This window comes from Panthera tigris, chromosome D1, assembly GCF_018350195.1.
Source record: "Panthera tigris isolate Pti1 chromosome D1, P.tigris_Pti1_mat1.1, whole genome shotgun sequence".
NCBI classification, from domain to species: domain Eukaryota; kingdom Metazoa; phylum Chordata; class Mammalia; order Carnivora; family Felidae; genus Panthera; species Panthera tigris.
Window position 1 is genome coordinate 107288092 of NC_056669.1, and position 21260 is coordinate 107309351.

Genomic DNA, 21260 nt, shown 5'->3' on the forward strand with positions numbered 1-21260 from the left:
ATTCTGTGTCTCCCTCTCTCTCCGTCCCTGTCCTGCTCACACTCTGTCTCGGTCTTTCAAAAAGTCATAAACATTAAAAAATATTATTAAAAAAAATAATAAAGTGCTGCCCCAGCTCCTTAAGTTCTCTGGACTTCACTATCACTATCTACAAAAAGGAAACAAACCTCTCGGGGTTGCCAGGAGGGTGAAGTAGAAAAGGTGGCGAGCTTTATAAACAAATCACACAGAAATCAGCCATTATCTTCAGCTTGTGCCTGACTGTTCTCTCCCCAGCACCAGACAGAGCCTATTCTGTTACCCACTCACATTTACCCTGCAGTGGGATGGGGCAAGGGCTCAAAATAAGACCATCAGCTTAGCTCACCCTTCTGACTTTACAGTTTGCCTGGCCCTGGCCTCATTTTCTTCACTTCTTCAGGACTTGAGCGCTAAGGTAAAGAACCAAACTCTTGGGACAGTCATTCATTCAATAACAAATATTTATTGAGTAACTCCCACACGCCAGTCACTGTGCTAACCATCGTGTGCGTCTCAATATTCTCACTGGCAAAATGAAAACCAGTGCTTCTCAAACGAGAAATGATGGGCATCCTAGGCAGAACAACTCTTTGTGTCATCTAAACAACAGGAACTATATCTTGTAATTGGGACAAGCCCAAAATGTTCCAGCACATTTCGAAACGGCCCCTAGGGGGCATTTTCGCCCGCGACGAAGAATCCCCGGCCCACCCTCTACGAGTCCAGGAGACGGGGAAAAGGGGAGGCCCTGTAACTGGCAGGTTTAGAATGATGCCGAGACCTAAGATGAGCAGGACCTGGATCATGTTTCCGGGGAACAGGGCCTTACACTGGCCCCCGGACGAGCTTGTCAACATCCTTGGGGCTGTCGATTCCGACTCCTGAGTCACAACTCCTACCCCCTGTGCAGCCAAGATACAATCCAGGTTTCCGTTCCTGGCCGAGTCTGGGTTCCTGGGGAAGAAGGAATGGCGGTGCCCTCGTCCCCCAAGCCCTCGGGAAGCGAAGGGTTAACGCAGGTGGCCCCGCAGAAGCCCCTAGCACCGCTAGAGGGACCATCTCGGCCCCACCGCCAGGCGGCTTCGAGGTCACGTGGGAGCGAGGGCGGGACCCAGCGACAGGCCGACCAATAGATTGCGCGGTCGGTGGGCGTGATAGCCAATAGGAGCAGGGAGAGGGGTCCCGGGACTAGGAAGAAACGGCGGCCGGGAGGGGGCTACTGGGACCATGGGGCTTCTGACCATTCTGAAGAAGATGAAGCAGAAAGAGCGGGAGCTGCGACTGCTCATGCTGTATCCTCCTGGACGCCGGAGCCGCGAGGGTAGCGGGGGCCCCGCCGGGCGGGCGGTGCCAGGCGCCCCCTACCGGGCGCGGGGTGCGCGGCCGGCGCGTACCAACTGCCCATTGTGCGTCACGCACGTGGGCCCTACCAATCGCTCTAGCGGGGTGGGGGGGCGTGAGGAGGTCGTACCACCGGCTCGGGGCGGGGGGGGTCTCCGTTGCCAAGGCCAAAGGTGAGGGCCTACAGGCGCAGCGGCTAGACTAGATATCCCTATGCAGGGGGCGGGGAAGAGGGCCGGAGGCGACTCGGATGCCACCACCCGTCGGTCTGGCCCGAGCGTGAGGCCGCTGTCCTCCCTGGCTCTGACCTTCCTCCCCTGTCCGAGGGTGCCAGACCCCGGCCCCGCCCTCAAGGTCGGAATCCCGGGGGCGTGCGGGCCCCGCCCTCGCTTGGGGGGAGGCGGGTGTAGACGCCTCGGGTTGTTTTCACCCCTGTGTCCAATTGCCCGTCTGTGTGGCCCCGCGGCCGGTCGTTATCTCCCGTCCTCTGCCCAGGCTGACTGCGTGTAGGCCCGAGGGCCCCGCCGACCTTCCGAGTCCCGTTAACAGGCGCCTGCACGCCTTCTGCCCCCTCTTATCCTGGCCGCGTCGGGACTCCGCGATCCCGGAGCTGGGCGGGTTTCACCCAGAGCTCCCCTAGCAGGGGAGAAAAGACATTTAAGTGTACAAATAACTATAATAGTCACATCACGTCTCTTTTAAAAAGCTCTCTTTTTAGAAAGGCACCGAGAATCCACCCATCCAATTAAATATTTACTGAGTGCCTACTATGTACTAGGCACTCTCCTAGGGGCTGGGGTAAAACAGCAAAACCAAACCCCACCGTCTTGGACGGTCCATAATGCTGTGGGGAGAAAGCAAATAGGTAAGCTGTATAGGACGTATGGGGGGGAAAATGCAGTTTAAATAAAGTGGTCAATGAAGGCCGGAGTGGAGAAATTGACAGTTGAGTAAAGATGAGGCGGTGAGGACTGAATCACGTGGATATCTAGGGAAATTTGTTGACGCAAAAGGAACGAGCGCAAAGGTCTGGAAGGAGGAACTCAACGGGTGTGTTCAAAAGAATGTCAAGGAGGGCAGTGTGGCTGGAGAGAGTGATTACTAGATTACGAGATGAAGACAGAGGGGACTGAAGAGCCTTTGGTTTTTGGCTTTTCCTTTCGATGAGAAGTGTGGAGAGGAAGCATGATCTCAGGTTAGGTGTGCCATTGCTCTGCCACAGGCGAGATAGGAGGGTGGCTTGGATCAGGGTGGAAGCAGGGAGGTGATGGAAGATGGGGAACATTTTGCCTACAGGCCCAGCAGGAATCGCTCCTGGATTGGGCACAAAGTGAGAGGGAGAGCCAAGTCAAGCCTGACTCTGAGGTGTCTGGCCAGAGCGGTTCGAAGAATGAGGAACCACTTGCTGAGATGGGGAAGGGGGGCAAGGAGCAGGTTCAGAAAGAGGAGAACTCGGGTTTGGCCACGGAAGATGCCTCTGAGACATCCTCTAAGTGCTAGATGGGCAGCTGAAGAGAGGGACTGAGTCCAGGGGAGCAGCTGGGTGGGATGTGTACTTTTAGGAGTCATTAGCGTAAAGGTGGTGTTTGCGGGGCACCTGGGTGGCTCAGTTGATTGAGCTTCCGGCTCTTGATTTGGGCTCAGGTCACGATCTCTTGGTTCCTGGGTTCGAGCCCCACATCGAGTTCCTGGGATTCTCTCCCTCTCTCTCTCTGTCCCTTCCCTGCTTGTGCATGTGCTCTTTTTTTTTTGGCATGTGCTCTTAAAATAAATAAATAAGCTTCAAAAAGAAAAAAAAAACAACCAGATGGTATCTGAAGCCATGGTCCTGGGTGAGAGCTCTAAGGGATGAGTGTGGACAGAGGAAAGGACCGCGCTTACCTAGATAAGAGGTCAGGGCGATGAGAACCAGGTGAGGCAGTGGAGGAGGGGGCAGGCCACTGTGTCAGGTGCTGCTGATGGTGCGGGAAGACGAGGCCTGGTTACTGCCCAGCAGGAGAAGAACACGAGGTCTTTAGGTACCTCGGTAAGAGCTGTTTCAGGGAAGCGGTGGCCGCAAAAGCCTCAAGAACGAGCGGGAACACAGAAATTGGAGAGGGTGCCTACGAACAATGGTTTTGAGAAGATTTGCCGTCAAGGGAAGGAAGTAAAGGAATAAGTAGAGGGAGAAGGGATCAAGAGAGGGTGACGTTTGCTTCTCCTAAGGTGGGAGAGACACCAGCTTGTGTGCTGATGGGAATGATCCAGCGGATGATGGAGTTGGAGTTGGATAATCGGCGGTGAAGGCTGGGTCTCAGGAGAGCTTCTTGGTTCCCCCTCATTCCACTGGTTTGAGTCGCCTGGGCCCGCTCCCAGCTGCCAGCCCCCGCGAGCGTTGGAAGGACAGAGGAGGGCGGTTCCCGTTTGTTTGCGCACTCAGCGGCAGAGGGTTTGGAATATTCCGGAAACAGAAAGGTGAGGCTGGCTACCTCCAGATATTTGCTCCTGCTGTTCCCTCTGCCTAGAATGCTCTTCCCTTAGCCCTTTGGAAAGCTGGCTTCTTATCGTTTGGGCCTCAGCCCAAGACCCCGAGAGGGGTGCCCGAGCTAAAGGAAGTTCCTGCAAAGGCCCTCCCCGAAAGCCTCTTAGCTGTACTCCTTACTCACCAGGAGCTGACGGTACCTTGATTCTCATTTGTTTGCACTCTGTCGCCTGTCTCTACACTGGACTAGAAGGTGCACAGGGTGGGGACTTTGACTCTGGGGTACCCCCCCCCCCAGCACCAGAGGAGGCCCCGGCACATAGTCAGTATTCAATAAATATTGTAGAGCGAATGAAGGAATCTTCGGTCAGGACGAGATGATAAAATCTTTATTTCTTGATACTTTCCCATTTCTCACGGGCCGATACATTGGGGCTCAGGCCCGTGCTCAACTCATTTGATACGTGGCGGGAAACACTTGGTCCCCTAAAAGAGGGGCACGGCGGTGATGTCACCACCCTGGGCAGAGCACGGGGACTTCTCCTTAACCTGGTGTGCCCCAGAGGCCTGGACAATGCTGGCAAAACAACCATCCTCAAGAAGTTCAACGGGGAAGACATCGACACCATCTCCCCGACACTGGGCTTCAACATTAAGACCCTGGAACACCGGGGTGAGTGGGGGCCCTGCAGCGGGCTGGCCCAGAGTAGGGCAGGGAGGGCGGGTGAGGGGCCAGGCTGACCCTCTGGCCACCCCATTCCCGCCCAGATTCAAGCTGAACATCTGGGATGTGGGCGGCCAGAAGTCCCTGCGGTCCTACTGGCGGAACTACTTTGAGAGCACCGACGGCCTCATCTGGGTGGTGGACAGCGCCGACCGCCAGCGCATGAAGGACTGCCAGCGGGAGCTCCAGAGCCTGTTGGTGGAGGAGGTGGGCAGGCTGGCTGGCCAAGCAGGGGGGAGCCAGGCTTCCATCCAGGCCCCCACAACTTTGTGCACATACGCGGATGTGTGAGCAGATTCCCTGAGGGGTCCGTGACCCCAAAGGAACACCTGGGGGGTGGGGGAGGGCTCTGTTCCTTCACTGAGCCCTCACCAGGTGCCCACCCTTGGGGAGGCAGAGACAACCTGTACATTTGGCCCAGGGAAACCCACAGTGCTGTGGGCAGGGCATGCTATGAACTGGGACCTGGGTTCATGTCCCCGTGATGTCACCGCTCCACCACCCTGAACTTCAGTTTCTGCACCTTGAATGGGGCTCTCGGGAGGCTCATCTGAGGCCAGTGGGTGGAGCTTTGGGAAGCAGTGGAGCCTGGCTCAGGAGTTGGCCTCTCTGCTGTGTGACCTCAGGCAAGGCACTTAACCTCTCTGAACCTCCACTTCCTCGTTTCTGAGCTGGGCATTATAATTAGGGTGCTCCGCTAACTTATTAGCTGGGCCAAAACGCTTTAAGTAAAATTTTAGTTTTACAGAAAAGTTGCGAAGATAGCGAAGAAACAGAAATACTTTTCACTCTGCTTCCCCTGTTAACATCTTATGCAACCACCCTGCATTTGTCAAAACTTAGAAAGTAACATTAGTAAGTCACTCTTAACTAGAGATTTTACTTGGATTTCACCAGTTTTTCCACCAGTCTCCTTTTTCTGCTGCAGGATTTGTCCGGGTTACGACGCTGCATTTAGTTGAAAACAAGGACACTTTTAAGAATGAAAGAGGAAGTTGTTAATACTTACGCAGGGACAACAGACAGCAACAGGACTGTTCTGGGCACACAGGGACAGGTCACCTGGGGTAGCAGGAGCCACCTCCAAGGGGTGTCAAGCAGGTTCAGTGAGATCATGGATGTCAGTGCTGAGCCCTGGCCTGGCACCTCCAGGCCATCTGTCAGGGCTAGATCCACCTGCTTATGTGGAGGGACTCCCGGCGGAAATACACACGTGGAACTAACTGGAAGCAGAGGCCAAGAGTGAGGCCTGTGAGGGTAGTGCACAGTTAAAGGGCAACATGAACTTGCAAGAGGGAAAGGTCACTTCCAGCAGACCCCGTGGTCTCCAGGACAGTTGCATTCATTGCGCATATCAGGTCATGGGATATGGGAGCCGTTTAGAACCAGAGGGCTTGGGGATCATCATGTCCGTCACCCCCTCCCCATTTATGGAGGAGGAAACTGAGGCATAGAGGGGAGAGGTGCCCACTGGGCCCCAGCCTAGGGCTCCGCACCCCACCCCCCCAACCCGCTCCAAGTATGGCTGGACTCACAGACCATGGCCATGGTGCTACCCCACTTGGGCCTACCACCCCAGGGCCTTGCCTTGATCTTCCAGGTAGATCTCTGACCCCACTTGCTCTGGGTGATGAGGGGAGGGGCCGGGCTGCCCTCTGAGCCCCCACTCCCAACCCCCCCCCCCGTTTTTTTCCCCCAGCGCCTGGCTGGAGCGACCCTCCTCATCTTTGCCAATAAGCAGGACCTACCCGGAGCGCTGTCATCTAACGCCATCTGTGAGGTGAGTCCAGGCCTTGGCACAGGTTCGTGGAGGAAAAGAGGCACACGTTTTCTTTGTTAACTTGTGCGACAAGCATTTAGTAGCCTCTCCTGTGTGGCAGGGCCTATGCAGGCCACTGGAGAGTCAGTGACTAATGAGACACGGTTGTGCCCCACAGCCTGGGGGAGGGCAGGCCTGCGAACATGATCCTTCAAGACAATAGCAGCCAGACAGTAGTGAGTGCTCCCATGCCAGGCTCTCTGCGTGGATTATCTTGACATTCAGTCCTCACCCCAGCCTCACGAACTAGGAACTGTTACTGTCACTCTGTAGATGGCGAAGCAGGTTTAGAGAAGCTGGGTGACTCACCCAGGGTCACACAGCCAGGGAGCAGACAGGCCGGGATTTAAACACAGGCCTCTGTGTCCCCAAATTGTATCGATCCTATTTCTGATTCTAGAGCTTGAAGCAGCAGCATGAGAAAGAGTAGGGCTAGAATCTTGGTTCTGTCACTTACTGGCTGTGTGACCTAAGGCAGGTTGCTTAAGCTCTCTGAGGTATTCTAAGTAAAATGCCCAACAATCCCTGGCTCCTTGGGCCTTGGGAAGAGTGGATGGGAGGACGTTTGTGGGGCTCGTAGCACAATGCCTGGATCCTAGCAGATGCTCAGGAGCCTGAGTCCCTGTTCAGTTACTGAGGGGTAGCGCCGGTGGGGTTGGGTGGGGTTGGGTGCCGAGAGCCCAGGTGCCCTGAGGGGCTGACAGATCTTCCCCAGGGGCCAGGGGAGGCTCCTGAGAGCAGGCCCTAAAGGGAGGCATGGATTTCCCGTGGGCCAGGAGAGGGAAGAGGCGGTGAGTGGGCAGGGCCTGTGGTCCCCAGGGCCCACCGTCATCTTCCCCCCCTCCCAGGCCCTGGAGCTGGACTCCATCCACAGCCACCACTGGTGCATCCAGGGCTGCAGCGCCGTCACCGGGGAGAACCTCCTACCTGGCATCGACTGGCTCCTGGATGACATTTCCAGCCGCGTCTTCACGGCCGACTGAACCACTCCAGACGTCCCCCCCACCCACCCCCACACCTCACAGTCCAGCCCCCTCCCCCGGCCCTCATCAGGCACCATCCACGGGGGGGATGGCAGTCGGCCAGCCTGACTAACACCCCCCCGCCCCACTCCGTAACCTGCTGCTGCTAACACTACCCACTGCTTCTCGGCGGCCGGCTCCCGTGGCCGGAGGGCTGCTGCCCTGGCCGTCACCCTGGCTCCTGACCCGGCCCGCCTGCGGAGGAGAGGGCTGGGGCTGGGAGGGGGCCGCCTCTGCTGCTACCAAGGCTGTGGGCCTCATCCTTTGCTCAGCTGTGAGAATAAACCGTTCCCCGCCCCACTTCCTGGTAGAGTCATGCGTTGATCCAGCAACTTTAAGACCCCCACCCGGAGCCCAGGGCGCAGCAGGGCACAGAAAGGAACGGGTCATTTCAGTCAGAGGGTTAACCGCGGCTGTGTCACAGGGACAGACAATTAGAGGAGCACAGGACAGGGCGGCAACGAATCCCACTTGGAAGAGTCCAGGCAGGCTCCCCAGAGGGAGTGACGTTAAAGGCGAGAAAGACACAGAGATTTGCTCCTAACCTGGTGCTAGGATTCCTTCCTGGAGAGGGAATGGGCAAAATCCGGGCTCTGTTAGGGTGGATGAGGGGAAATTGGCGTTAGGTAGACAAACTCAGAACATCACCTGTCCTACCGTGTAGAAGATTAAAACGACCTGCCCTGTCCTCTGTGTGAGACACTCTGTGGTCCCCGCGCTCCCAAGCCCTACGGTGCGTGAGCACACCCGGGCTCCAGAGCCAAACCCCAGCTCTGCCACTCACGGGATGATGCTGAGCAAGTTGCCTAACCTGTCTGTGCCACGGTGTCCCCGTCTGGGGGAGAGATCATGGCACCGACCTGCTTAGTTTGGGACAAGGACCAAATGGGTGGGTGTCTTGTGTGTCACAAGCACTGCACAGTGTTAGCTATAATTATCACTGTTTGAACCAGTAAGAGCTCAAGCAGATCCAGTGGATGTGAATTCAGCCATCCACTGATCCAGATGAGTCACCGCAGGGGTCAAGTCCTCCCGGGGCGCCCTCAGTAGTAAGCAGCATCCTTGAGTTAAAGCATGAATTATGCATGGGTGGAGAAAAAGAAGAAAATAACAAGGCCATACTCATTACCAAGGCTTGCAGATGGGGAGTGTGAGCTGTGGCAGAAAGCCTGCATCCTGCACTCAGCCCAGTGGGAACGTGGGGAGCCCTGCTGGCATCCGGGAATCTGCAACTTTCCTCCCTCTGCTCCTCCCGCTGATGGAAATGGTGGAGCTGGAGTCTGAAGGAAACTGATCTAGATAGGAACGGGGGGCGGGGGAAACTGATCTAGATAGGAACGGGGCTTTGTGGAGTTATTTCTAGAAAATGTATCGTAAGCCCCGGAGGGTGAAGGGGGCAACAGCTGAAACATCCGCAGTGTTCCGGTCTCAAGGCTGTCGAACGCGACAGCATCACGAGGTACAGAGCCCCGTGCTCCCCCAGAAGGCAGTTAAGAAACAGACCCACTGTAATTGCCTGGCAGTCCGTGAAACTGCACGCGCTCCCTGCGTGCTTGCACATAAACACCAGATGTGGGTCTCGTTCATGTTTAAGACCCTTTGTGCTCCCTTTCATACTTTGAGGCTCTTTGATGTTTATATCTAATGGAACATGAAATAAAGGCTACGTGCAGACCCTGGCTACCGCTACCCTCTCGCAGAGGCTCTGTGCCCAGGTTAGAGCCTGGAGCCTGCTTCGGATTCTGTGTCTCCCTGTCTCTCTGCTCCTCCCCCGCCTGTGCTCTCTCTCAAAAATAAATAAATAAACACTTATAAATAAACAAAGCAAATGGGTCTGCAGAGGTGTGTACCGTTCAAGGGGATAGCCCATCTCAGCGCCCTCCCCAACACCTCCTGGTTATCTACCCTCTGCCTGAGCCTCCACAAGTCTTATTTGGGAGTTTCCTTCACCTCTGTCTGGAGACTGGCAGTACGGTGCCCACACATCTGAGTTCCGGCACCAGGAGTGGCCATGAGCACTTGAGGGCCTCACTCACACTACTGCTTTTAAGCTTCACACCCTGGCGGGGGTGGTTATCAGTCAGGATTCTCATCGGCCTGCCCCAGATACTGATCACAACTGCCCCCAGCCAACTGGATGGTTCTTGGAAGGATACCCGGAACTCATGGTCTCCCCGACAGAGGTCTCGGGATGCCAGACGTCAGGAGTGCCCAGGGGCTGGGCAGCTAAATCTGCGGCCAACACTGCACACCAGGGACAAATTGGTCCCCTTGCCAGACACTGTGCCCTCGGTCCCTCACTCAAGGTACTCAGCCTTCAGGAGAGAGTCCCCCACCCCGACCCAGGAGCTGGGGCAAGGAAAGGAGCCAACACCTTTGGATTCTGGGGCAGGAGGCTGAAGGGCTACACATATAGAGAACTATCTTCAAACAAAGATACGGTGCTAACAGAGAGAAGGGGGTGAATGCTGGACAGGCCAAGAAGAGAAAAAAAGAAATATCCACTGCAGGAGATTCTATTATAAAACACCCTCTATTATAAACATTCTAGAGATGAGAGATTTAGGCTCCAGTAATCAAAGGAAACCCGTACAGCTGGTAAGAAGTGTGACCTCAGGGGTGCCTGGGTGGCTCAGTCATTCTTGAGCTCAAGAGCCCCAACAGGCTCTGTGCTGACAGCTGGACGGAGCCTGCAGCATGCATTACATTCTGGGTCTCCCTCTCTTTCTGCCCCTCCCCTGCTCACACTCTCTCTTTCTCTCAAAAATAAACATTAAAAAAAAAAAAAGTCATTTGCAACTATGTGGATGGAACTGGAGGGTATTATGCTAAGCGAAATTAGTCAGAGAAAGACAAATATCATATGACTTCGCTCACATGATGAATTTAAGATACTAAACAGATGAACAGAAGGGAAGGGAAGGAAAAATAATATAAAAACAGGGAGCAGGACAAAACGTAAGAGACTCTTGAATATGGAGAACAAACAGAGGATTGCCAGAGGGGTTGCGGGAGGAGGGGTGGTCTAAATAGGTCAGGGGCATTAAGGAATCTACTCCTGAAATCATTATTGCACCATGTGCTAACCTGGATGTAAATTAAACTACAAACAAATTAATTGATTAAAAAAATGAAAGAAAATGCTATCAAAAAAAAAAAAAAGAAGAAGAAGAAGAAGAAGAAAAGTGTGACTTCAGAACTTGTGAAGCCATCCTGCCTCTCTGGAATTCTCTTTTGCTTCCCTTACCTTTCCTGAAAACATGAATTATCGAATCCTATGGAGGGAGACAGGGAAATGATTTGGTTACAACTGGCACACTTTGGACACAGTGAAAGGTGGGTGGATAGATGAAAGCGGGGAATTGGGAAGCAGAGGAGAAGCTGGCGATGCTTGATGGGGCGGGTTTGACCTCGGGGCAGAGCTGAACGATCCAACCTCCCCAGCTTCAATCCCCCAGTTCACGCTTTACCAACAACCGTGAACTTTTTAGACGCTCCCTGGCCGCCCGCCTGGGCCGAGAGCTGCGCCGTCACTTGCGACTGCTCCCTAGGCCCAAGGAAGGAGGGCGCAAGCCCGGCCGAGGCGGTGGCTGGCGGGGACTGACCCGGAGGGGCGGGGGCGGCGTGGAGGAGGCAGAGGCCGGCGGTCAGCTCCGCTCCAGCTCGGTTGCCATGTCCCGCCAGGCGAAGGACGACTTTCTGCGGCACTACACCGTCTCCGATCCCCGGACCCACCCCAAAGGCTACACCGAATATAAAGTGACCGCGCAGGTGAGGTGGGGCCCGGCGGGGACCTTTACCCTTTTAACTAGAGGGGGGCCGGGTTTTACCTTAAGGCAAGGAGCAGCTGGAAGCTCCCTTTTTAGACGACAGAAATGGATTTCCCCTTTAAGGGGAGGCTGCGGTAAGAGCCTTCGTTTACTTCTTTAGCCTTCAGGGGGCGAGGCCCTGGGAGGGCGCTGTCCTTTTAAAAGGGCGTGGACGGCAGTTCTCGGAGTGGGAGGGGTGGGTTCCCACGCCCAACGTGTGGTGTCTTCACTTCAGGCTGTGAATTTCTCTAAATTAACAGGAAAGCTCTGTTCCATCCAAATATCAGTTCTCCAGTCTCTTGGAGTAAGTTTTGTTAACTGGTTTGTTTGATGTTTACATAAAAGTTCCTTTTTAAAAGACTTTCATTTTTAATTCTTCAGAAAACACCGCTCTGTGGCTTTAAAAATTCATACAGTTCAAAAGAATCTGAAGAGTAAGTCTCTATCTTCACGGTCCTAGCGGGAGGTCAATAGATGAAGACGAAAGTTGACGTATGTAGCAGTAACAACGTTTATAAGCACAGTTTATAGATACTTGGGGGAAACCAAGAGAAGAATTAAAAAATGGAAGCAGTCTAAAAGAGTATCTGTAGAATGACATACAAGAATTGGTTGGGGAAGACTTCGCTATAAATTGTTTTGTACCTTTAGAATTTTGAACTAGGCAACTATTAAACTGGTGCATTAGTAACTGTTAAAAGGATGCAGAAACTCAAAGATACTTCCAAAGTGACTTAAGTGCAGAATCCTAGATGTTTAAAATGAGCTTTCCCCATATCCTTTATGCCTTAACTTTGGCCTAAAAACGCAAAAAGATTGCCCTTAGAAAGATGAGACGGAGGGGGGTGGGAAGGGTGTGGCAAGGAGCTGTAGCCTTTTCCTGAAGTCTTGCTGTTGAAGCACTTTTAAACAAGTAAATGCATTATTTTGACATATTTTTTATAACTTTTAAAGATAAATAATTTTCCCTCCCTTACCATCCCCATCTGTCTGCCATCTTTGTGAGAACCAATGCAGCTAGTTTCTTATTTATCCTTGCAGATAAACCCTATATTTAAAAGCAAATATGTCAGAGGCGCCTGGGTGGCTCAATCCGTTAAGCCTCCGGCTCTTGATTTAGGCTCAGGTCATGGATCTACTCCCGAGGTTCATGAGATCAAGTCCTGAGTCAGGCTCTACACTGACAGCTCAGAGCCTCCTTGGGATTCCCCCCTGCCCCGACCACCTCTGCCTCTACCCTGTTCTCTCTCTCTCTCTCTCTGCCTCCACCCTGCATTCTCTGTCTCAAAAGAAACAAACTTAAAAAAAATTAGGTATGTCACAAAATTCTACTGACACCAATATTACACTTTATATTAACTTTATGTTGAATTTAAATGAAAACTTACAAAAGAAAAAAACAGATAATCACCTGACAAACCAAAAAACAATAAAAATTTTTAAAAAAGACTATTAAAAAAAGCAGATATGTGTAACACACAGTGACGTTCTACAAGCCACTTGCCGGTATTCCTTTTTTGTTGTTGTTATTTCCCCTTGTAAATTTTTAAAAACTGACACATAATTTACATACATATGCCCAACTCTCAAGTGTATAGCCCAGTAATTTTTACATTACATATGTATACGTCTGTGCAGGCAGCGCTCAGACCAGGATATAGACCCTGTCTTTTTTTGTTCCTTCCCAATCTATAGTCCTACTCCCACAGAGGTAACCACTGACCTGACTTCTCTTGCCACAGATTAGTTTTGTCTGTTCTTGAACCTCATACAAATGGAATCATCCACAGCAAGTACTCTTTTGTGTCTGGCCTTCGTCACTGTCTATATGGTGTTTTTGGAATTCATCTGTGTTGTTACATGTATAAGTATTCTTTTTTCATTGCCATGTGGCATTAGTCCCTTGTATAAATACACCACCATTTCTTTATTCATTCTGCTGTTATTGGACATTTGGGTTGTATCTAAAAAGTGTTTTAGTTGCTACAAGTAGAGTTGTATGAACACATGTACAAGTCTTTTTATGGGCATATGCACCCATTTCTTCTTGGTATGTACTTAGGAGTGGAATTAGTGGGTCATTTGATAGGTACCTGTGTAGTTGTTCTAGAAATTACCAGTTTGGGGGGCACCTGGGTGGCTCAGTCTGTTAAGCATCTGACTCTTGGTTTCGGCTCAGGTCATTATCTCCCGATGGTTGGTGAGTTCGAGCCCTGAGTAGGGCTCCGTGCTGCCAACGCAGAGCCCGCTTGGGTTTTTCAGTCTCTCCTTCCCTCTCTCTCTCTCCCTCTCTGCCCCTACCCGGCTTGTGCTCGCCCACACTCTCTCTCAAAATAAATAGATTTTAGAAATTACCAATTTTCGGGGCACCTGCCTGGCTCTTTCAGTAGAGCTTGGGGTTGTGAGTTTGAGCCCCATGTTGGGTGGAGAGATTACTTAAAATAAAATCTTAAGAGGGACGCCTGGGTGGCTCAGTCGGTTGAGCGTCCAACTTGGGCTCAGGGCATGATCTCATGGTTCGTAGGTTCGAGCCCTGCATCGCCTTCTGTGCTGACAGCTCAGAGCGTGGAGCCTGTTCCAGATTCTGTGTCTCCCTCTGCCCCTCCCTTGCTTGTGCTCTGCCTCTGTCTCAAAAATAAACATCAAGGGGCGCCTGGGTGGCGCAGTCGGTTAAGCGTCCGACTTCAGCCAGGTCACGATCTCGCGGTCCGTGAGTTCGAGCCCCGCGTCAGGCTCTGGGCTGATGGCTCGGAGCCTGGAGCCTGCTTCCGATTCTGTGTCTCCCTCTCTCTCTGACCCTCCCCCGTTCATGCTCTGTCTCTCTCTGTCCCAAAAATAAAAAAAAAATAAAATAAACATCAAAAAAAATTTTTTTTTAAATCTGAAGAGAAGGAAGAGAAAAGAGAAAGAAATCACTGATTTTTAAAAGTGGTTATACTCTTTTATACTCCTGTTCTCACCAGCACTTGATATCATGAGCATCTTTAATTTTCAGCATTCTAGGCTGGTGGATGTGTAACATCTGATTGCAGCATAATTTGCATTTCTCTGATGACTAATGATGTTGAGCATATTTTCATAATCTTATTGGCCAAACACCTTCTTTTGTGGAAGGTGCCTGCTCAAACATTTTGCCCAATTTTAATTTTTTTTAGTGTGTGCGTGTTTTGTTTTGTTTTTTTAGAGAGAGACAGAGCACAAGTGGGGGAGGGGCAGAGAGAGAGGGAGACAGAATCTGAAGCAGGCTCCAGGCTCTGAGCTGGTGGCACAGAGCCTGACGCGGGGCTCAAACTCACAGACTGTGAGATCATGACCTGAGCCAAAATCAGACGCTTAACCGACTGAGCCACCCAGGCGCCCCTGTTTTGCCCAATTTTAAAAGTTGAGTTATCTTTTTAGTATTGATCTGTAGGAGTTCTTTATATATTCTGGATATGAGGTGTTTTTTTTTTTTTTTTTTGGTCAGGTATATGTATTCCTCAACAGTTTTTAAATCTAGTTTCTTTTACCCAACATATTTCAGGCAAGTTTGTCGTGAAAAGCAAAAGCCAGGGTTTTGGTCCTAGCTGTCCCTCTTACTTGCTGTGCGACTTTTAAAGAATTTTTATTTTTAACTGAGGTTTAGTTGACAGACGGTATTATGTTATTTTCAGGTGTACCACATAGTGATTCGACGCTTATGATGAAATGTTGACCACGATAAGTGTAGTTGACCAGCTGTCGCCATAGAAAATTATTGCAGTATTGGGGCACCTGGGTGGCTCAGTCTGTTAAGCGTCCGACTTCAGCTCAGGTCATGATCTCGCGGTCCGTGACTTCGAGCCCCGCGTCGGGCCCTGTGCTGATGCCTCGGAGCCTGGAGCCTGTTTCAGATTCTGTGTCTCCCCCTCTCTCTGCCCCTCCCCCACTCCCACTCTGTCTCTGTCTCTCAAAAATGAATAAATGTTAAAAAAAAATTAAAAAAAAAAGAAATATAATATAGTGGGGGTGCCTAGGTGGCTCAGTCGATTGAGCTTCCGACTTCAGCTCAGGTCATGATCTCACAGCTCATGAGTTCAAGCCCTGCGTCGGGGCTGACAGCTTAGAGCCTGGAGCCTGCTTCGGATTCTGTGTCTCCCTCTCTTTCTGCCCCTAACCCACTCGCATTCTGTCTCTGTCTCTCTCAAAAATAAATAAACATTAAGAAAATAAAAAAAAAAGGCGGGGGGGGGCTCCTGAGTGGCTCAGCTGGTTGAGCATCCGACTTCGGCTCAGGTCATGATCTCACAATTTGTGAGTTCGAGCCCTGCGTCAGGCTCTGTGCTGACCGCCCGGAGCCTGGAGCCTGCTTCGGAGTCTGTGTCTCCCTCTCTCTCTGCCCCTGCCCCACTTGCACTCTGTCTCTCTCTGTCTCTCAAAAAGAAATAAAAATGTAAAAAAAATTTTTTTTAATTAAAAAAAAAAAAAAAAAGAAATGTAACATAGCGACTACAGGGTCTTCTTTCCACCTCAGACCCCAGTCTGCCCTTCCAGAAGGTCACAACCCCAGTGATGGTTCTTCTGTGCTCAGGAGTGTTTGCCCACAGCGTCTCCCTCACTTAAGGAAGGAGGGGCTCCTGGGACGGAACCTGATTCTTTGGAGAACTTGAGGTTCTTTGGTTTCAGTGTGAAATTCAGGGACTTGGCCCTTTGAAGGAACTGAAATAGTGCTCCCTTGGGTGGTACGTAAGCTACAGTTGGAACGACGCAGAGAAGGTTAGTGTGGCCGCTGCAGATGGATGGCATGTAATTCACGAAGGAACTGAGATAAAAGTTGGGCCGAGGACCGAGGGGTGTGGACGGGTCCTTAGGGACCCTCGCGTCGGGCAGATGACGAAACTGGCGTATGGTAGAAAAACTGCTCCAAGCCACACAAAGCCTCGAAGCCAGGACACCTTGATAGCCGTGGTCAACAGCCAAAGGCACCTGCCCTTTTGAGGGGGTGCTGGGAGGTACCTGGGGCCTCCCTGGATTTTACTGGGTGATGGGGTGTCAGATGTCAGTCTCTGGACTCACCTGGTTCTTGCCTTTCTTCCTCAGTTCATCTCAAAGAGGGACCCAGAGGATGTCAAAGAGGTGAGGCTCCTGGGAGGAAGGGGGACCATTCCCCGATTCCAGATGCAGGCGCAGTAAAGGAACAACTGATCACTCCGCAGCCCTGGGAGGAGGGGGTGCTATGCCCCAATCTGCACACCCACGCTGGGGCCAGGCGGGTGGGGGGGGGGGGGGGGGCGGGAAGCCTCTTTCCACCGTTGCCGGCCTGGGTCAAGTCTTGCGTCCCCCTTAGGTGGTGGTCTGGAAGCGGTACAGCGACTTCCGCAAGCTGCATGGAGACCTGGCCTACACCCACCGCAACCTCTTCCGCCGCCTGGAGGAGTTCCCCGCCTTCCCCCGTGCCCAAGTGTTTGGTGAGTGTTCATCCTGGCATTCAGGCCGCAGATGGAGGGACAGGTGGGCAAAGGGGACCCCTGCTGGCGGGGGCTGGATGAGGGGAACCCAGACCGCCAGCAGAAACACTTTTGGGGAGCTGAAGGGCCCTTAGAGACAACCTCCTTCCACACAGGGGGAAACCGAGGCTCAGAGCAGCCTAGCCTTTAGTGTGCGTCTCAGGCCCTTTAACATTCCGTCTTCGTTAGCCCCATTTTCAAGACAAGGCCGCTGGGACGCAGGGTCATGAAGGGGCTTGGCCCGTAAATGGCTAGAACCAGAATGCCTCCCCACAAGCCGGTGTTTCCTCCAGACCCTCGCTGTCCAAAAGCAGCAGCTGTGAGCCAGATGTGGTGAGTCTGAGCTGAGGTGTGCCTGTGGGTTGAATGCACACTGCAACAGAATGTAAATTATCCTGATAGCTTATCTATGGATCCCGTGTCCAAAGGAGATTATTTTGGTTGCTTGGGTGAAATGAAACATATATATAAAGCATTTCACTTAACTCAATATAAAGATATTTATTTATATATTTATATTTATGTATTTATTTATGTATTTTGCAGAGAGAATCTCTTATTTATTTTGAGAGAGAGAGAGAGAGAGAGAGTGTGTGTGTGTGTGTGTGTACAGGAGAGGCAAGAGAAGGGGAGAGAGAGAGAGAGAGAGAGAGTGTGTGTGTGTGTGTGTGTGTGTGTACAGGAGAGGCAAGAGAAGGAGAGAGAGAGAGAGAGAGAGAGTGTGTGTGTGTGTGTGTGTGTGTGTGTGTGTGTGTGTATGTGTGTGTGTACAGGAGAGGCAAGAGAAGGAGAGAGAGAATCCCAAGCAGGCGCCACGCTGATGGCTGACACAGGGCTCGAACCCACGAACCTTGAGATCGTGACCTGAGCAGAAACCAAGAGTCGGACGCTTAACCAACTGAGCCCACCCAGGCGCCCCAAATGGAATATATTATTAACACCGAGTTAACCTGTTTCTTTTTACTTTTTTTTTTTTTTAAACGTGGTGACTAGAAAATGACAAATTACGTATGCCACTCATGATGTATTTCTGGGTGGCCGGGACTGATCCGTTACTTGCGTCTGTAGACTCGCGTGAGCTACCCTTTCACAGCAAGAAGAAGGCTTGCTGCTGGCAGGTCATGCCAGGCTGTGGGCAGCACAGCCAGCTGCTCCCCTGGCAGCATGATGACGAGGTCAGAGCTAGGTGACTCTGCAGGACATCTAGAACAGAGCAGGGCAACCGTAAACACAGAGCTACCTGCTGTGTGACCTTGGCCGAGTCACTTCTCTCTCTGAGCCTTACTTTCCTCTCCGTTACATCAAAACCGTCTGAAACTATTTTGTTTCCTGCTGGCTGGCTGCCCTGCCTGTCTAGGATGTGATATCCACGAGAGGAGAGGCCTTGCTTTTCTCTCTTTCGCCTTCTCAACACCAATCTAGCGCATTAGTAGGTGCTCGATAAACATCTGGCAAATGGATGACTAGGGAGCTCGGTCCCTGCTTGCAAGCACCCTCACCCCACCTCCCCGGGAGGAGCCAGGGAAGATGATGGGGAGGACGGCAGCAGGCTGCTGGGATCCTCTCCAGCTGAACCAGGAAAGTGACCCCTGTGGATCACTGCCTCTCTCCCCACCCCTTGTCTTGGGGCGGCCGCAGGCCGGTTCGAGGCCTCAGTGATTGAGGAGCGGCGGAAGGGGGCCGAGGACCTGCTTCGCTTCACCGTGCACATCCCTGCACTCAACAACAGCCCCCAGCTCAAGGAGTTCTTCCGGGTGCGTGTACCTGCTGTCCCTCTTCCCGGGTACCTGGGAAACCTACCTGCCCTCGAGGCCGCGCTGGAGATTTCCCCATCCCTGTCTTTCTCTCCCGCAGGGTGGGGAGGTAACCCGGCCCTCTGACATGTCCAGGGACCTACACATCCTGCCACCCCCTCTGATCCCCACACCGCCCCCTGAGGAACCCTGGTTGCCCCAGCCGCTCCCTGCAGAGAGGAGAGGCCTTGAGGAACTGGAGGTGCCAGGTACATGGGGGGGTGGGGAGGGCGGCAGGGCTGGAGGGTCTGGGGGTGGTGGCGGGCACACACTTCCTCCCCAGTAAAGATTTTCCCCAGTAAAAATTCTGGGGTGTGTTCCAGCCCCTCTACCATTAACCTGCTGAGGAGCTCTAGCCAGGCCATTTTCCTTCTCTAGGCTATAGTTTCTTAATCTGTAAAAGGGGCACAACCCTAAACGTGGGCTTATCTGTGCCCTTGGGTGCCACAAGGATTTAATGAGAGGCAATTCCATTTTGAAAGCTGGGGAATGATAAGGACGGGCATGAAATGTCACCAATGATCTATTCCTCAGCGGATCCCCCACCATCCAGCCCTGCCCAGGAGGCCCTGGATCTCCTCTTTAACTGTGGGAGCACCGAGGAGGCATCCGGTTCCCCTGCCCGAGGCCCCCTCACAGAGGCTGAGCTTGCCCTCTTCGACCCCTTCTCCAGGGAAGGTAACAAGCTGGGACAAGCAGAGGGGGGCTGATGCGGGGGCAAGGAGAGTAGGCAGAGCCACTAACTAGCTCATGTCGTGCCTGTGTGAATCCTAGAAAGGAGCCCCCCTTCGGGCAGCCCTCAGCCTTAGTGAGAATCGGAAGCAGGTCCCCACCCCCCATACTCCCCCCTGCCCTGTGCCAGGGCGCATAAGCTGGAGGCCCCTGGACAGTGGGCAACCACAGAGGAAGGAAATGAGCCACCTCCCACCGTGGGATCTCCTCCTCCCTGAGAAAGCTTTGGAACAGGCAGGGGTCACCCTGTCTTCGGAGGGTTTGAGTTCCTTCCATTGGAAGCCCAAGGTGGGGGTTTCCCGGCTGGCTCGGGGTCACGCTGCAGATCTTGAAGGCAGGAGAGGCCTGTCGATCGGGGAGGGGTGAGGCTTGGGTTCAGAGAGCAGCACGGGAGGCCCTGCAGCTGCTGCTGGCAGGTGGAGGCCTCCCACAAGACCCCCCGCCCCCATGGAAGGGGGAAGGCCCCCCATGGAGGGGGTTCTCAACTGAAGTTGTAAGACCTGAGATTCTCTGAATCCGTTATTCTAACATTCCAAGGTTTGGAGCCTTTCTATCCTTGGCCTGGTATGGTTGCTCTAGCATCCTTCCGTTAAACTTTGTGGAGAGAATTCTTACGTTTGTAGATCAACTATAGTCAGGAGAGGAGTAGGCCCAGTGACCCAAACCTCACAAACTAATGTTAGTGCGTACCCAAGGAAAGAATTAGGAAGGTCATTGTTTTTGTTTTTACAAAAGCAAAGGACTGCATCAATTAAATAGGTCATGGCTAGTGTGCTATGCACAAACGGCTCTTGAGTTGCTCAGGCACTGCTTCCCTCCACGTGGAACAGGTTGGTACCTTGATGGGCAAGAGAGTTCTGGGGATGGGCAGCAGGCCCTGGGAAAAGGAGGGCCAGTCTGGCCTGAGTCCTCCATATCTGATTGTAGAAGGTGCGGGCCCCCGTCCAACCCACCTGGGTGAGCTGGCAGCAGTGGAGGCGGAGTCTGAAAGGCTGGACCAGGAACCCTGGGAGCCTGGAGGGCAGGAGGAGGAAGAGGAGGAGGAAGAACGGCCCGTCCCTGCGTATCTGAGCCAAGCCACAGAGCTCATCACCCAGGCTCTGCGGGATGAGAAGGCAGGTGCCTACCCTGCAGCCCTGCAGGGCTATCGGGACGGCGTGCACATCCTGCTACAGGGGGTTCCCGGTGAGTAGGCCTGGAAGGTGGAAGGGCAGGCCCAGAGTCTCAGAGAGTGCAGCGAAGGGAAGGGAAGGTGCAAAACAAGCAAGTCCAGGGGGAGAAGTGTTGTCCCTGACCAGGTATATAACCTGGGGCAGTTTCTTTACCTCTTGTGGCCTCAATTTTCTTATTTGTAAAATGGGGAGAATAGATCTGATTCCCAGGGAGCGGGGGGAGCAGCGGGGCGGGTGGGGAGGGGGGAAGATGCATGTTGATGCTCTGTGAACTGTAAGGGGCTGGACCAGGGGTTCTGAACCCAGGTGTCCCAGCTGAACCATTCTCTCTCCATAGGGGACCCATCACCTGCCCGCCGGGAGGGTGTGAAGAAGAAGGCAGCTGAATATCTAAAGCGGGCCGAAGAAATTTTGCACCTGCATCTGTCCCAACTCCCCCCATGAGAGGACATGAACCCCTACCCAGGACGAGCTCCAGCACTGCCAGCCACTCCCTTTTAGTGTCCCTGGGGCCTGGCCCTATATCCTGGTCTTGTAACTCTAGGGGTCATTTCTGTATGTAACTGGACCAAGAATGAGACAAATAATGAATTTGAAGCTCCTTGACCACATCCGCCACCTTGGAATCAGGGACTCCTACTTGTGATCCTGTCTATCTTGTGTGAGCAGCATCTCTGGTCCTAAACTAGCTGTTTACCCATCTAGAACAGGGTTCTGCAAACTATGGCCAGCAGCCACATTTTGCCTAAGTGCCTTTTTCTGTAAGGCCCATGAGCTAGAAAGGTTTTTACATTTTTTAATAGTTGAAAAAAAATCAAAAGAATAGTATTCTGTGACAGGTGAAAATTACATGAAATTTAAGTAAGAATAAAATGTGGAACACAATCAGGCTCATTCGTTT

General features: G+C 52.6%; 2 protein-coding genes and 1 long non-coding RNA gene across 4 annotated transcripts; 2 read left to right on the forward strand and 1 right to left on the reverse strand.

The window, feature by feature from the left end:
• Nucleotides 1–641: 641 nt before the first annotated feature.
• Nucleotides 642–1432, reverse strand: LOC122231009. Its single transcript, XR_006208105.1, has 2 exons — nucleotides 1263–1432; nucleotides 642–975 (listed from the first exon to the last, which is right to left on the reverse strand). It is a non-coding gene; the product is annotated as an uncharacterized LOC122231009 (long non-coding RNA).
• Nucleotides 1188–7688, forward strand: ARL2 (ADP ribosylation factor like GTPase 2). Its single transcript, XM_042957778.1, has 5 exons — nucleotides 1188–1313; nucleotides 4387–4497; nucleotides 4592–4754; nucleotides 6247–6327; nucleotides 7215–7688. Exons 1-5 carry the CDS (start codon nucleotides 1249–1251, stop codon nucleotides 7347–7349), a joined length of 555 nt encoding a protein of 184 aa, XP_042813712.1. The 5' UTR covers nucleotides 1188–1248; the 3' UTR covers nucleotides 7350–7688.
• Nucleotides 7689–10918: 3230 nt separating this feature from the next.
• On the forward strand, nucleotides 10919–21202 carry SNX15 (sorting nexin 15). Of its 2 annotated transcripts, none has more exons than XM_042957777.1 (8): nucleotides 10919–11159; nucleotides 16256–16291; nucleotides 16503–16623; nucleotides 18301–18416; nucleotides 18517–18664; nucleotides 18990–19133; nucleotides 20118–20372; nucleotides 20697–21202. In XM_042957777.1, the coding sequence occupies exons 1-8, from the start codon at nucleotides 11061–11063 to the stop codon at nucleotides 20801–20803; spliced, it is 1026 nt and encodes a 341-aa protein (XP_042813711.1). In that variant the 5' UTR covers nucleotides 10919–11060; the 3' UTR covers nucleotides 20804–21202. The 2 variants fall into 2 exon arrangements, with proteins under 2 accessions (XP_042813711.1, XP_007091959.2); XM_007091897.3 differs by having other exon boundaries at nucleotides 10920–11159; nucleotides 20115–20372; nucleotides 20697–21199.
• Nucleotides 21203–21260: the final 58 nt, after the last annotated feature.

What these genes read in the sequence shown, in the direction of transcription:
- ARL2 (XM_042957778.1), top strand. Translation starts at nt 1,249, where the DNA reads ATGGGGCTTCTGACCATTCTGAAGAAGATGAAGCAGAAAGAGCGGGAG. An exon ending in GAGCTGCGACTGCTCATGCT is followed by an intron (nt 1,314 to 4,386) that starts GTATCCTCCTGG and finishes GGTGTGCCCCAG; the next exon opens with AGGCCTGGACAATGCTGGCA. An exon ending in AGAGCCTGTTGGTGGAGGAG is followed by an intron (nt 4,755 to 6,246) that starts GTGGGCAGGCTG and finishes TTTTTCCCCCAG; the next exon opens with CGCCTGGCTGGAGCGACCCT.
- SNX15 (XM_007091897.3), top strand. Translation starts at nt 11,061, where the DNA reads ATGTCCCGCCAGGCGAAGGACGACTTTCTGCGGCACTACACCGTCTCC. An exon ending in ACCCAGAGGATGTCAAAGAG is followed by an intron (nt 16,292 to 16,502) that starts GTGAGGCTCCTG and finishes CGTCCCCCTTAG; the next exon opens with GTGGTGGTCTGGAAGCGGTA. An exon ending in CCCCCGTGCCCAAGTGTTTG is followed by an intron (nt 16,624 to 18,300) that starts GTGAGTGTTCAT and finishes GGGCGGCCGCAG; the next exon opens with GCCGGTTCGAGGCCTCAGTG.